The sequence below is a fragment of the Beta vulgaris genome, chromosome 4, assembly GCF_026745355.1.
Source record: "Beta vulgaris subsp. vulgaris cultivar EL10 chromosome 4, EL10.2, whole genome shotgun sequence".
In the NCBI taxonomy this organism is placed as follows: domain Eukaryota; kingdom Viridiplantae; phylum Streptophyta; class Magnoliopsida; order Caryophyllales; family Amaranthaceae; genus Beta; species Beta vulgaris.
Genome location: NC_079205.1, coordinates 3,910,565 through 3,925,963, shown reverse-complemented (window position 1 = coordinate 3,925,963; position 15,399 = coordinate 3,910,565). Strand labels below are relative to the sequence as shown.

At 35.0% G+C, this 15,399-nt stretch overlaps 2 protein-coding genes across 2 annotated transcripts; one reads left to right on the top strand and one right to left on the bottom strand.

Moving 5' to 3' along the window:
- Positions 1-2,660: 2,660 nt before the first annotated feature.
- Positions 2,661-7,602, top strand: LOC104891685 (calcium-dependent protein kinase 33). The gene is made up of 8 exons (XM_010677414.4): positions 2,661-3,927; positions 4,554-4,697; positions 4,786-4,938; positions 5,534-5,646; positions 5,737-5,904; positions 6,064-6,191; positions 6,561-6,660; positions 7,050-7,602. Exons 1-8 carry the CDS (start codon positions 3,201-3,203, stop codon positions 7,125-7,127), a joined length of 1,611 nt encoding a protein of 536 aa, XP_010675716.2. The 5' UTR covers positions 2,661-3,200; the 3' UTR covers positions 7,128-7,602.
- An 849-nt stretch (positions 7,603-8,451) lies between these two features.
- LOC104891686 (protein translation factor SUI1 homolog) lies at positions 8,452-10,179 on the bottom strand. The gene is made up of 2 exons (XM_010677415.4): positions 10,021-10,179; positions 8,452-9,082 (listed from the first exon to the last, which is right to left on the bottom strand). Exon 2 carries the CDS (start codon positions 9,022-9,024, stop codon positions 8,689-8,691), a length of 336 nt encoding a protein of 111 aa, XP_010675717.2. The 5' UTR covers positions 9,025-9,082; positions 10,021-10,179; the 3' UTR covers positions 8,452-8,688.
- Positions 10,180-15,399: the final 5,220 nt, after the last annotated feature.

The following is a 15,399-nucleotide window of genomic DNA, read 5'->3' as shown; positions in this document are numbered from 1 at the left end:
ATGTAACTATAAATGCAAAAAAAAGATTAGAGACAATAATATATAATAATGTTTTGAATCTTGTTCCCTGCATATATACGACATTATTGCGCATATAAAAGATAATAATGCTATCACTTCACTAGGCCGTCCATATAGGTGGCAATAAAAAAATTAACCAGTCCATATAGGCGGTTTAAGAGCAGATAAAATAAAATAACGTAAATAAAATGTTCTTGCCCTCCATGAAGGTGACGTTAAAATTATTTGTTTTTTGCGTTAGTAGCATGGTGACGTTTACTACTAGTTTCTTCCTGTTCATCTCTATCTCTTTTATTACTGGTCGGAGGTTGATTTTCAGTTGGTTGTATAGGAGGGTTATTATTGATGTTGGGAACAGGGGTTTGTAGGTTTTCTCTAGTACGGGTATTTGTACCGTCGTTACGGTTACTGGGTCGGGGCTGTATTACAGTTCCCCTCGCTGGGTTGGTAGTGAATGGCACATTGTTTCGCTCTATCCAAATATAAACACCCGAGACAGAGACATTGTGTAAAACAATGTTAATCCCGTTACTTTGTTGATCCATGTTCGGATAGTAAAGGGTTGGGCTTGGAGAAAAATTTAAACTTAAAAATAAAATGGATGTAAAGATTTTAAAGATACCTTTAAAAAAAAAATTCCGGTAGAACACTCGTGCTGATAACGTGTTGTGAGAAATATAAAGAGAGAAGTTATGTAAATATATGAGAGAGTATTGTATTGTATTGATGTGTAAACTGATTTCTTACATCGATGTATTTATAAGCAAAGTTTTCTACTGTGCACAATTGTAAAGTTTTCAACATGGAAGAAAATTACCTGACATGCATTAAATGCACGCAGGAAATATGGACTTCACACATATGTGAACAGTGGACTTCACACATATGTAAACAGTGGAATTGTTCATTCCACTATTTCTCAACAGATATTTTTTTTTTCTACTAATCTCTATATATTCTTTTTGCCCAAAACTCTTTGGTAAGGAGAAGGACCCTATTAAATCAGCATCTCTCACAGGTCAGCTAGCACAGCTACGTAGGTCAAGTACTGTTGAGAGTAAGGGGTATAAGGGAATTCCTAATCCCAAGTACAAGTAGGTAGTAGAGTTCGAACTTGAAATCTCAAAATCACAAGCAGGTGAAAATTCCCCACCACCTCCACCGAGCAAGCTTGGTTTTACTATTCCATATGCGACCAATACTAATACATTAAGTTACTAATAATTAAGAATCAAGGTTGCGACTAGTCGTTTAGTGACCCTCCTTCCAACCCTACAACAGAGATCCGATTTTTGCCCTTATAAAACGAGATCTCTAAATTATCCCCCACATATAAGGAATATTCATTTATATTAAAAAGAAAGCTAAGGTTACTACTTACTAATAATGTTCTTTTTTTAGTTTCAGACATTTGAGCACTATATATCATTCAATTTTGACAATGTTAGAAAAATATATTTGAGCGAGATGTTGTATTGGTCTTAATGCGAGGATTAAAAATATCAACTTTTTATAATTTAACTTATGCGTAATTAGAGATACCATTACAGCCAAGAGACGTGTTGGATAATATAAAAAAAAATGTCGCAACTATTAAAAAAAAACAGGGAAAGTATTGACATGTGTATATATATATATGTTTAAAGTTGTATCAAGGGTGGTTATTGCTAATACTTAGCTTACACTCCTATGATGTGTTGACAAGATAAATAACAATAATAATACATTATATTATGGGGTTACTACTAGGTATATATTATTGTTTACCAATTAACAATATTTGGTTTGATGTTAAGTTTTTTACTCCATTCGTCTCATATTAATTGATACAATTTGACCGTACACAGAGTTTTAGGAGTTACGTTGATTTCTTTATGTTATTGTTGATATAGTTATAGTGGGGTACTTCCACTCAAAAAAAAAAGTTATAGTGGGGTACTTCTTATATAGTAGCTAGTGAATTGTGGAACCTCAACTTTTTGATGTAAGAGTACGAGGTACTCTCAAATAACACAAACTTCTATTGCCCTAACCGTTTTATAATCTGGTTTGCGTCTTACATGCTCAAACAACTTTATTATGCAACTTCAACCCTTTTTTCAATATGTTATTATTTTCAAATTATATCTCTTAATATATGTGTTCTCACACATCCATCTCAACAAACGTAAAATGACACAATTTAATTTGATAAATATAGCATTATGGCGGTAGGGCACATATGCAATATACCCCTATCGTCTAGCGGTTCACGACGTCTCTCTTTCAAGAAAACAACGAGGATTCAACTTTCCCTGGAGGTAGGGATTCCGTTCTCTTGGAAGGTAATTTTTAGTCTTAACTGATAATTTGGCCCAAATAACACTACTAGTTATCGAAAATTAATTTACATTAATAAAAATAATTCCAATTCAGTAAAAACCAAGTTAAAATATAATTCCATAACCTAACGTATCATACATGTAGCATGTCTATTTATTCATCCCTAAATATGCTAATGGAAATTTCGTGAAAATTAAATTTTCCTCACGCGGAAATGCCAGAAGATTTTCTTTCTAAAAACAAAGGAAATACTTCCACAAATATACTCCAAACACAATTGACAATTATACTCCTGCAAATTGCATAATTAGTATTAATAGAATAATAGTTAGTAGGCCAGAAATCCAGAGTATGAAAATCATATACTTCTATTTAGCCCGATTTGCCGGCCCGAATTTTTGCCATTAACGCGTAGTTTCTTCTTTCCCTTTTCTCTTTCAATCTAAAACAACTGTACTCTCTTTCTCTCTCCTCTTTTTTTCTGTCTGAAACTTCCAACTATCTCCATTATTGAATATTTCAGCACAAAAATCAGCTGACTCTTTCTGTATCATTTCAACTTTTCTTCTTCTTTTTATCCATTAACACTTATAATCTTCGATCTACTTCTTTTAATCCCACATCTTTTCATTTTTCAGAGTTTCTTTTTTTGGATTATATCTCAATCTTATGCTAATCCCACATCTTTTCATTTTTCAAAGTTGAGTTTTTTCTAGATTAGTTCTGAATTTTATGCTAAACCCACATCTTTTTATTTTTCAAAGTTGAGTTCTTTTAGATTAATTGTCAATTTTATGCTGAAATTGGTAAATCCCACTTGAGATCACCATCTGGGTATTGATAAAAAGGGGAAAAAAATGGGTATTTGTGCAAGCAAAAACAAAGATTCAAAAGTAGAGCAAAATGGGTATAGAGCAGGAAATGAATACAATCAGCAACCAAAAGCACCGGTTCAGCAGCAGCAACCGCAGCAAGAGCAGCAGCAGTATGTTCCTAGGCAAAACCCTGAGCCGAACCCGGTTTCGCAACCGGGTTCAAAAGGAGTTGCAGCAAAAGGGGGTCAAAGAAATGATCCAAACACAATCTTAGGAAAACCCTTTGAAGATGTGAAGATGCACTACACATTGGGGAAAGAATTGGGGAGGGGTCAATTTGGTGTAACATATCTTTGTGTTGATAAAACAAGTGGTCAACAATATGCTTGCAAGTCAATCTCTAAGAAGAAATTGGTAACAAGAGCTGATAAAGAGGATATGAAGAGAGAGATTCAGATCATGCAACATATGAGTGGTCAACCTAATATTGTTGAATTTAAGGGTGCTTATGAAGATAAAACTTCTGTTAATCTTGTTATGGAGTTGTGTGCTGGTGGGGAATTGTTTGATAGGATTATTGCTAAAGGTCATTACAGTGAGAAAGCTGCTGCTACTATGTTGAGTCAGATTGTTAATGTTGTTCATGTTTGTCACTTTATGGGGGTTATGCATAGGGATTTGAAGCCTGAGAATTTTTTACTTGCTAATAAGGATGAGAATGCTGCTTTGAAAGCTACTGATTTTGGACTCTCTGTCTTCATTGAAGAAGGTATACATATTACTATCACTTTAAGTGTGATTCGATTTCTTATGACGATTCATGTTGGTCGACCTCGAATTATGTTGTTGTTGTTGTTGTTGTTGTTGTTGTGGTTATTATGATTGTTGTTGTTGTTGACTTGTTGTTGCTGTTGCATAATCACCTCTTGGTTTGTTTTAGTTGGAGAGATATTGCTTGGATGTTTATTTGAGCATAGATCATGTGATGTTGAGCATTATTGGTTTTGATATTCCTGATCCATTGACTTCAAGTTTAGCAATGATCCATTGACTTCAAGTTTAGCAATGTTCTTCATATTTTTGTGTGGATCCATGATACATTGTCTTAACTATGCTGATTAGAGACGTAGGGTCGTCGTGAACTCTTAATTATTTGTTGATTAGAGATATGGGATTCTTAGCTTGTTGATTAGAGATATGGGATTCTTAGCTTGTTGATTAGAGATATGGGATTCTTAGCTTGTTGACTAGGACGTACTTGATTGCGTTCTGATTGTGCCAAGGAGATTGATATTGATTGCATTACTTTATGAGAGAGGACCTTTTTCATTAGATTCATACCTGCATACTGCTGCGATACTTCTTTGATTCAGTGCGGCTACTTGGGTTTTGCAGGTAAAGTCTATCGGGATATAGTAGGCAGTGCTTACTATGTTGCTCCAGAGGTATTACGTCGTAGGTATGGGAAGGAGATTGACATTTGGAGTGCTGGGGTCATGTTGTACATTTTACTTAGCGGTGTTCCTCCATTTTGGGCTGGTAAGCTTATTTCTCATATATATAGTTTCTTATCAAGATTGTATCATTGATCCTTTGGTTAATTGCTTCATATATTTTTGCAATGTAGAAACGGAGAAAGGGATATTCGATGCTATATTGCAAGGACATATTGATTTTGAAAGCAAGCCTTGGCCATCAATCTCAAATGGTGCCAAGGACCTAGTGAAGAAGATGCTGACACAGGATCCCAAGAAGCGAATCACTGCTGCCCAAGTTCTTGGTATTTATTCTTTGCTATGTATATTCATCAATGTTTCATCTCTTAAACAAGGTTGGTGATGAGGAGCTTGGGGTCTATCTTCTGAAAAGTAATTGATTTATATCAGCACCACATGATACATGATAGCACATCCCCCTAGTATCTATCAATAAAGTAATAATTGGGGCTCAGAAGTCCCTTAATTGCTATTGATATAAGAGAGGATGAAAGGAACATTTTACGCCATGCTTAGATTGGTAGTAATGCATTAAGGGGGGTAATAGAAGAAAAGATAAGAAGAATGAAGGTGGATGAAGCTGTGATATATAGGCGGTAATAGAAGAAAAGATAAAAAGCATTCCCTTGATGAAATAGCTGGTAGGATTGCTTTGTCACTGCCCACTGGGCAACATTTTATGCAACTTTTGTCAAAATCCTCCTGCTTTTTATCCACATTCTATCTAGGTCATATAGGAGGTGGCGTCCTTTGAACTTCAGTGTCCTGTCAAAGGTTCTATAGAGCAGATGATCTAATGGTTCTGCGCCTCTGTGGAACTGTGGTTTCTCTTAAAAAGTTATATTATATGTCCTCCTTAAAGTTGTATGTTCAACGCAGATCATCCGTGGCTCAGAGATGGTGAAGCATCAGACAAGCCAATAGATAGTGCTGTTCTATCCAGGATGAAACAATTCAGAGTCATGAATAAGCTCAAACAGCTTGCACTGAAGGTATGTAAAGTGTAAACTTCTCATTTAATTTAATTTTACGTTAATAGTTTCAAATAATTCAAATGTACTGTTTTATTTTGCTGGGGTTAGGTCATTGCTGAGAACCTTCCTGAAGAAGAGATCCAAGGGCTGAAACAGATGTTTGCAAACATGGACACTGACGGCAGTGGATCAATCACCTATGAAGAACTGAAGGAGGGATTGGCTCGACTTGGATCAAAGCTTTCAGAGACTGAAGTGAAGGCACTGATGGATGCTGTAAGACATAACTCTCTGTTTATTACTATATTTAGGAATCAATGAGCCTCTTTCTGTTCGTCTTCTTTTGAGACAGAATTTACGCAATTTATCTTGTCCCTTCAGGGAAAAGAAGTACCTTTGCCATGGGCATGAACTGACTTCCAATTTTCTCATTAGGCTGATCAAGATGGAAGTGGATCAATAGATTATATTGAGTTCATCACAGTCACAATGCATAGGTACAGACTGGAGAGAGATGACCAACTTTACAAAGCATTCCAATATTTTGACAAAGATAATAGTGGGTAAGTATCTCCTGTTTTTTCCTCGTTTTATATCTTTTTCTGCCCTCCTATTTTCCTGCTCTGTTTATGCTAGTCTATGTCAATGTAGTAAGCTATCAATCATACTCCATGTTCACTTTTTTAAAGAGATGTCAGAGTTATAAGATAGTAGTATGTTTTCAAACCACTGCATATGAAGACTACAAACTTCCCGTGGATTTTCTATATCATATTATCGTCCACAAATTGATAGGGTAAATCTCAAAGGTTTTTTTCTTCCAGGCACTTGTAACCATTTTGAGTTTTTGACACATAAGAATATGTTTGCTTAATGAAGATCTCTGATTTGGGTTCTTGTTTTTCTGATAATGATTTGATATAATGTCACAGGTTCATCACAACAGATGAGCTAGAAGCAGCAATGAGGGAATATGGGATTGCTGATGAGAATTGCATCAAAGATATATTGATGGAAGTAGACACTGATAATGTAAGCTCTGCTCTATACCTAATACCCTGACATCTTGTTTGGTAGACGGTCATAAATAATGGTGATAACGATTTTATAGGTAATTATATGAGGACAGTCCCACCACGCAAATGTCCATGGTAGTAAATACTGATTGTCCATTCCCGGCCCAAACACTTAATTTTCTCAATAAATTCCCACTACCATTGATTACCACTTTATAGGTGGTATTGACCTATTGAGGGATAATTGAAAAACACAAGTTCGTAGATCAAGTTCCATTAACATATTGCTTTCTCTATAAAATTACGTATATAGCATTGCCAAGCTACCAAACAATCCGTGAGTCTCTAGGATTCCTAGCAAATGAAATGCCAATAAACATGCATTTGTTCTACTTCCCATTGCAGGATGGAAGAATAAATTTTGAAGAGTTTGTTGCAATGATGAGAAGTGGAACTCAGAATCCAGGTGCCAAGCTCTTTTGATGTGCTTATTACCCTGCATAATCATACCAGCTCTCTACTACGAGGTAATGATCAAGGAATATTAGGAACACAGACTTGTTTGTTACAGACAGACTAGTTCTCCCTAGATCAAATGACTCAGTCGAATGAGACCCATCATTGCGACATGGTCGGCAGTTGAGTTTTTTTGTATAAAGTTTGTGCATACACAATATCGCTTGGGAGTGAATTTTTTCATATTTGAGTTGGTACATTTCCGGACATGTTTGAAGATTTCTGTATTGCACTCGGAGAAACCAATAGCTCTCACACTTATGTTCTTTTATTTTTCTCGCTGTTGGGATATAATATGTGTTGTCTACAGAACCTCTTAAGAGGATCCCTTTGTAAGCTATTATTTGTTCATGAAATGTTGTATCTTCTCGGCATTCATTGCCTGTTTGTGACTCGGGAGCAACTCCTGATATAGTAATGGTAACAATGTATCATTCCCATATCTGAAAATCCTATGCTTGTCTCTCTCCCGATGGCGCTCTCATGATAGTGGATGGCAACGCAGCTAAGCAAGCCAACCTAGCTTCACGCTATGAGGAAAGAGAGTAGGAGAACCTTTATCTCCACTTGTTCGCAATTTATTTTTGTGAAGGATCAGGCAAAACTAAAAACTTATTCTCCATTGAACAGGCAGAAGGTATGGTGTGGGTGAATTAACCAAAATTAACTTAGATATTAGGTGCCAGTATATTCTCAAAGATAACTGGAGGTCATGTCAATGACATCAATCATGGTAGTTCGTCTTTCATGATCAGTCTGATCACAGATGATCCCAATCAGCAGTTAATTTCGAAGATCATCCTTTTTGCAAGGCTACATAGGTCGAGTATTCGAGTTGAAAACGACGCAAACTTGCTAATACTCTGAGTCTATACATGACAACTTTATCTAGGTCGAGTTCATATGCGATGCACCTTATATGACGGATCATTTTCAGTTCGAGCAATGGGTGATATGACGACATTAAGCAGCAATGCACGAGCAATGGGCGATATGACATTAAGCATCATTTTCAGTTCGAGCAATGGGTGATATGACGACATTAAGCAGCAATGCACGAGCAATGGGCGATATGACATTAAGCACACGTCCGATTTTATTCTGTATGAAAGGAGTGGTTGATAAACAATATGATGGGATCAGAGCAATATGTTCATATACAATATGATGCAAGGAGAATTATTATCTCCATTTGCCAACAATTCACGGCAAAGAATCAGATTCTGAATAGGCAAAGCATGAAAACAAGCACCAGTTATAATGAAAATCTTTTGACGCAATAGGCAAGAGATTTGATTTAGATCCAAAAAGAACCCAATATTATTTACTAGTAAGAAGTTCTCAAGCTGAATACATTCCACACTACTACCACCCATGAAGGATGTATTAACATGGAAACAATTATAAAAGAAAACCAAGTTCAAACCACAAATATCAAATGACCAAAGTAAAAACCAGAAATCAAACTAAGCAAACTCTCTTAAAGCTTTGTATAATCTTATTTGTATCTCATCATCAAACTCAAGGTCTAAAAACCATGTATTTTGATCTGATCTTTCTTCACAAGACCAGCTTGAAGAAGGAAATTCGCGACTTTCTTACGCTGATCACCTTGCAGCTGGATAACTTTCCCTAGCTCTTTATCCTGCACCACATTACCATTACAGCAAAACTCCTTCTTAAGATCCTTGAGTATCTTTTCGTAGCTGTAATCTTTCTTCAGTCCTTGAACAGTCGTCAAGCTTTTCTTTCCATTCCTTTGTTGAATGCGAATATGCACATACTCCTTCACTCCAGGAGCCCCCGACTCGGCCTCAGCAAAAGGGTCAAGAGCAGCAGGAATCTGAATATCGATATCAACCATGTACCTTGTTTGTTGAGAACTTGTGAACCGTCCGAAAATCGTCTCTTGATAGCGAAAACTGTAAGTACAAGAAACAAACACATAAATCAATCATATGAAATATCACCTTAACACTTTGGGTTAAAAGTTGTATACTCCATCTTTAATTACAATTAACATAATTCACGCTCAGCCTATTTTGGTGGCTTAATATTATTCCAAGGGGGCTATCAACGAGATAACACCATATTTATATTTTCATAGGCGGCCAAGGCCATGTGTAGGCAACTGCACAAGACCTCCGAAATATAAAAGTCCAATTCTACTAGTACTAGTGGTCCGCCTAAAAAACCTAAATCGAATTACAAATATAAAGAAATTAATTTCTATTTGGTATTTTTCTTCCTCTCCTATTCTACAAAAAGCCCTATTTATAACTTCTCCATCTCTTTTATTCACTAAAAATCTAATCTTTATAATTTCTTTTAACACAAACTAATCTTTATAATTTCTTTCAACACAGGACCCCTAATTTTATGAAACAACTCTCTATATATTTTGTTAGGTATACAATATAGTTTTCACGTTTGTCAAGAGTAAACATTAGAATAAGTTCATATTTTTGAGATATAAGTTGACACGAATCTAAATTTTATGTTCTTAATTACATATAAATCACAAACAACAATCAAAAACTGAGCACATAATTTATGCTAAAATACACAAAACATAAAAATTGCATGATCTCATATATCCAATGAACTATAATCAAAATTCCATCATAATATTATATAGGAAGATTATCAAACTATATGATGAAAATTTTTACAGCATCAAAGTTCTTAAATTAGAATTATAACCATCAAGAACCATGATCATGATCATGATCATAATCACAGATGTTAAAACCAATCACATATAAAAACATCATCTTTAGCAGAAATCATAACAATTAATTCAAAGATAAAAAATTAATTCAAGAACAAAAATTTAAAGATTTCAAGAGAATGGAAGTACCTTCTAGACAATGACTTTGCTTCTGCCAAAAAATACCAAAGATTTTCTAATAGATTAAACTTCTTGTCTGAGGTCCTATATATAGGAAGAATTTGATGTCGGTTATTAAACTTTTATTATAGCCACAAAAAATAACAATAATTAACTATAGTTGCGTGTTAAAGTAAACCATGGTTAAGCAGTGTATATACTTTTTGAGAGGGTTAGCTAAAGTATGGACGGTGGAGATGTTTTTTTTCAACGGCTGGGATTGAAGGAAAAGAGTTGACGTATTTAGTGATGTATTTGTGGAAATTATAATTGGGTTGGAAAGATTTATTACGTCATATATAGACGGCAAGAAAATAACAAAAGGTAGAATTTAGGGGGAATATAGCGTGGGGCCCAAGGTAGGATAAGTGATATAGATAACGCGTAGATTAAACGCACCTATTTTATACTTATACAGGCTGGCGTGTTGTAGTTAGGGAAGTGCAGAAGTGCTTTGTGGGTCCCAAATATGGTCAAGAGAACAATCAGGAAGAGTGAATCTACTTTACCTTTCCTAGACAAAAATAATGCTTTGTCTTTTTTATTTTTGAAACTACTACTTGAGAATATTTATAGTACATCTGCGTGTACTATGTTCATGATACACCCAAAATGAACGAATGAGCAAAATGAGCAAAATGAGCAAATGAATAAACATTTTTACTCATTTAAGAAAATGAGCAAACACTTTTATTACAAAATGAGCAAAATGTCCATATGAGCAAATTTGATATCAAATGAGGACCTGAAGTTCTAATTTATTACAAAAATATCCCTGGGTGTACCATGCTCATGGTACACCCGGGTGTACCATGCTCATGGTACACCCGGGTGTACCATGAGTGAACTCCTACTACTTCCATAATATAGTGCTTGTTTCTTTTTTACACAGTCTCCAAGACGTAACTTTGATCTTTAATATATCTTTAATTTCGTATTAATAAAAAATATAAAAAGTTGGTATTATAAAACTACACATTGAGACGAATCTAACAAGATCCCACATGAATATGTTTTTTTATATATACAAATGAGAATATTTGATCAAAGATTTTAAAATTTGACCCACTAAAAATGAAGTAGGCACTATATTATAAGAAGGAGGGAGTATTAGTTTACTCGTATTTCATCCCCATACATGCTCAAAAAGTTATCACAAATAACATTGAAGATAAAATAATAAACAAAAAGAAATAAAGCCCATTAAAATTAATCCCACAAAGGACCTCTTATGGTAGTATTTACCTGATTAGTGTCAATAATTTAACTTGAACATCCAATGTTTGCATATTGATGACTTGATAAAGTTGGTTTACTACCTTTTTGTTTATCACTTGCATACGATTAATTAAAAAACACAATTAAGTGTCTAGCATAATTGTTAAACATCATCAACTGCAAAAATTATCATTAACTTACTATTGCTTGCTTCTGGAAACCATTAGGGTAGGTATAAATACCAACTCCCTTATTATGCATTGGAGTATATTGTGATGGTTGAGTAGGGGGAGCCACTGTCTTCTGTTTCTTTTGCTTTTGTTGAGGATTAGGAGGAATTGATGTGGGGGTAGTTTGAGTAGGAACATGTTTAAGAGGAATTAGACATTTTCTTTTGTTATGACTTTCTTGATTACAGTTGTTGCATTTGTAACGAGGTCCTTCTTTGACATTTTAACTCTGTCTACCTCTCCAAGGGAAGGCTCTCTCTTCACAGTATGTCTATTTTGAACTTTCTTTACATGTGGTGCTTCTGTGAGGGGGAAAGTGGAAGATGGCCACTGATGAGGGTCGTTTAAGGGCTCTAACAACCATTGATAAGTCTTTAAATATGATGCCCTTTTGAAACATTCAGACACATAATGCTCGCGGTATTCAAAAGCCTTCATATTGCCTCCACAGAATGATGGCAAGGAACTCCACTTGATTGCCATGAAATTGCAACTGCATTTTCTTTCCAACAAGCTCACCACAAATCTTGTTTGGGTTGCACCTTCCCTAACCCCATATGAAAAGTGGTCGTCCCAAAAAGCAGACCACCCCCTGGCGTCAACCTTTGCTTTCTCTAGCTTTTGTTGGATTATGGGACATATGAGAATGTCCTTGCTAGCTATTAAATCTCCTTTTTTACGTAGCTTTTTCATCCAACTTTCTCTTATATACTCAAGCATAGCTATGATTGGCTTATGTCTAGATGGCAATATGTAAGCATTGAAAACCTCATTCATATTATTGTCTATGCTATCATACTGTGACTGCGGAGTGAAGAATGCCCAAACCCATTTTTTATAGTTCTTCTTCAATAAATCTTATCCTGCTTCTATAGATATAGATGAGAACAGTTCCATATTAGTTTTGAAGTCATTTTCATTTGTGCTTTTTGCTATACAAATCTTCTTCTATAAAGTAATCGACAACCAAATACTTGCCTAAAGTTACAATACACATGTCTAGCGCAACATCTAGTCTCCGCTTAAGGCCATACAATGGAAATAACTTTAAGTAGACCATTTTGTCGATCTGACATGATAGTGTAACCACTCCCATCTATAGTCCCTAAATCATCAACAATAAGCTCAAGAAACCAACTCCAATTCTCCATGTATTCAACCTCTACACATGCCCATGCGATAGGGAACATTTGGTCATTCTCATCCCTTCCCACAACCACAAGTAGTTCTCCACCATAAGGACCTTTTAGGAAGCATCCATCAATTTCAAAGAAAGGACTACACCCAACTTAGAAGCCCTTTTCAATGGCAGCAAAGCATATGTAAAGTCTTTCAAATACATTGTTATTAAGCTTAAACTTGATTGTGTTTTCAGGATTTGATCTTTAATCTGTTGTGCCAATTTGTACAACAAAGAATATTGCTCCTTGTATTTTCTAAGAATCAAATTTTGAGCTTTCCTTCTTGCTTTTAATGTCCACCACAATGATGTTTTCACACCATATTCATACCATATAATGTCAACTATTTCTCGACACTTCATGTATCGATTTACCTTAAACTTAGAATGGTATGTCTTTGCAATCCAAGAAGCCCTAATTCTTTTAACAATTGGAATTCTTCCACAATTATGTGTTGCAACAAGAGTCTTCATTGTAAATGTTGTTTAGCCCCTGTCTATCGAAACCCATATTCTCCAAGGACATCCTTCGGCCTTACATTTCCTGTGTACCCTCTTCTCATCATTTCTAGAAACTTTCACATCTCTGCCATTAGTTATACAATATGTAGTAATTGCATTTTTGAACTCAATTACATCCTCAAATTCTTGGCCTAAATAGAAGAAAAAATCATGTTCAGATTGAGTGCCAACAATGAATTAAATGTTTGCTTTTTACCCTTTTTTCTTTGCATGTTTGGAAGGAGGGAGGAGGAAACCACAATCATCATCTTCATTGTCTAAGTTACATGGACTATTGAGATCAGAATCATCCTCGTGATCATTGTCTTCATTCATCGAATTTATGGCACTCCGAGCTGTTAACCTATATAATGACTCCACCTTTCTATAATACTGGAGCTTTTAATCTTTCTCATGATCAGCTTTGATCTTGTTCCTAGCATCTTGCACTTTTACATCCTCATTATCAGTATTTCTTCGTCAAAATCGATGTCATCATCAAATTAACTTGTTCATCTAATGTGACATGTACATCTTCAATGTTATTGGCACTTTCTTCACTGCGATCAATCTGACTTTTCCATGTACCCTCGTCAACCTGATTGAAGTCACCAAAGTGGACGTCACAATCACCCTCAATTTGACCATTACCTTTAGTATCACTATAAGAATCATGTTCATCACCGTTAAAATGTTCAGTACAAACATCAAATATTTTATAATTTAACAAAAAACTGCAAAACGTAGTGGATGTGATGTTGTCATAACCTAAAAATCTGATACCAATCTTTTAATATCCTTTAAGGGATCACAATAATAAAGCTTGATCACATTACAATAACCCATAGATTTTACTATATTCTTAAGATAATCTAGAGCTGATCACTTTGGGCCGGCCCGACCCAACTCGCTTTTTGGGCAGATTTTGTTGGCCCGTAGTCGGGCCCGACGCGACCCCTTTTTTTGGCTTTGGGCAAGTCGAAAATGACTTTTTAGTCTTTTTTTTTTGGCCCGAAAGCCCGCTCATTTTGGCCAGAAATAGTGGTTTTGGGCACAAAATGTTGGCCTACCCCCCGGTCCGACTAATGGACAATTTTTTTAGACGCGGTCCGGCCCATGATCACCTCTAGGTAATTCACATCAATATCAACTGGTAAGTCATTGAACAACTTCACTTCACCATCCATATATGTCAATTTTGGATTATTTATCCACTTTCCACCATGGTGAAGTGCAATAGAAAGGTGGGATATTCATGCCTAACAAAGAAACAAAAACATGATAAGCAAGCAAGACATTATTTTGTGTATACTAGGCAATCGAACAACTAATGTTTCAGATTAAAGAAAAAAGCAATTGTTTTTCTAATATATTCTAATATTTCCTATCACATGCATATTATTAATCACTGATTCAATAATATAATTCTATGATCAACTAACAAAAGCTTTTAAGCTCAATTCACCCAAAAAGACACCGTATAAACTTCCAATTAACAAGTCGAGAAAATAATTAGATTAGATCATGACATCACAGCAAGCAACCAACATATGAATTTGGAAAGAAAATCATTAAATTTTACAAAATTCGTTTTAAGGCTTCAAAACCTGAAACCCTAACTATACCAATCCATGAAATTCTATAATATGCAGAAAAATAAATTAAAGAAAATAGTGATATAATATCTTACATTGAATTGGGTATATATTTTCCTTTAAATTCCTTCTCAATCACAAGAATTTGATAAATTGCCAAGAAGTGTGTTTTGAAGAACAAAGAGGAGAATATGAGAAGTTGAACTGGTGGGAGGGGTTTATGCCAAGTCAATCTTTTTTGGGTTTAAAATTATTGCAAATGTGTTTTGGCGAAAAAAAATATTTTGGCAGTTTATATCAAGTCATAAGGCCCATTATTATGGTTAAACTATGGTTAAACTATGGTTAAATTATCAGAATATGAATTGAGTACCTAAAAGGTGAAAAAATAGAGGGTACCTAAAAGATGAAAAACTTAAAAGGTTAGTCTCTAAGTATATCCTTAACTCTGGTTTTGAAGTATCTAAGTAGCAATCACTATCCATCATAATCAGTCTAAATATGATCCCCGATCAAGTGAATATTGATTTTTGTTCCGGGTATTTAGTTCATTTTGAAAAACAATCATTAATATTCAACTGATAAAGTGGCAAAAGTGTACAAATTGAGAGAAATTTGGGTCAAT

Excerpts from the sequence above, each read along its gene's own strand:
- LOC104891685 (XM_010677414.4), top strand. The coding sequence starts at position 3,201 with ATGGGTATTTGTGCAAGCAAAAACAAAGATTCAAAAGTAGAGCAAAAT. Across the intron at positions 3,928-4,553 it reads CTCTGTCTTCATTGAAGAAG|GTAAAGTCTATCGGGATATA; the intron begins GTATACATATTA and ends TGGGTTTTGCAG. Across the intron at positions 5,647-5,736 it reads TCAAACAGCTTGCACTGAAG|GTCATTGCTGAGAACCTTCC; the intron begins GTATGTAAAGTG and ends TGCTGGGGTTAG.
- LOC104891686 (XM_010677415.4), bottom strand. The coding sequence starts at position 9,024 with ATGGTTGATATCGATATTCAGATTCCTGCTGCTCTTGACCCTTTTGCT.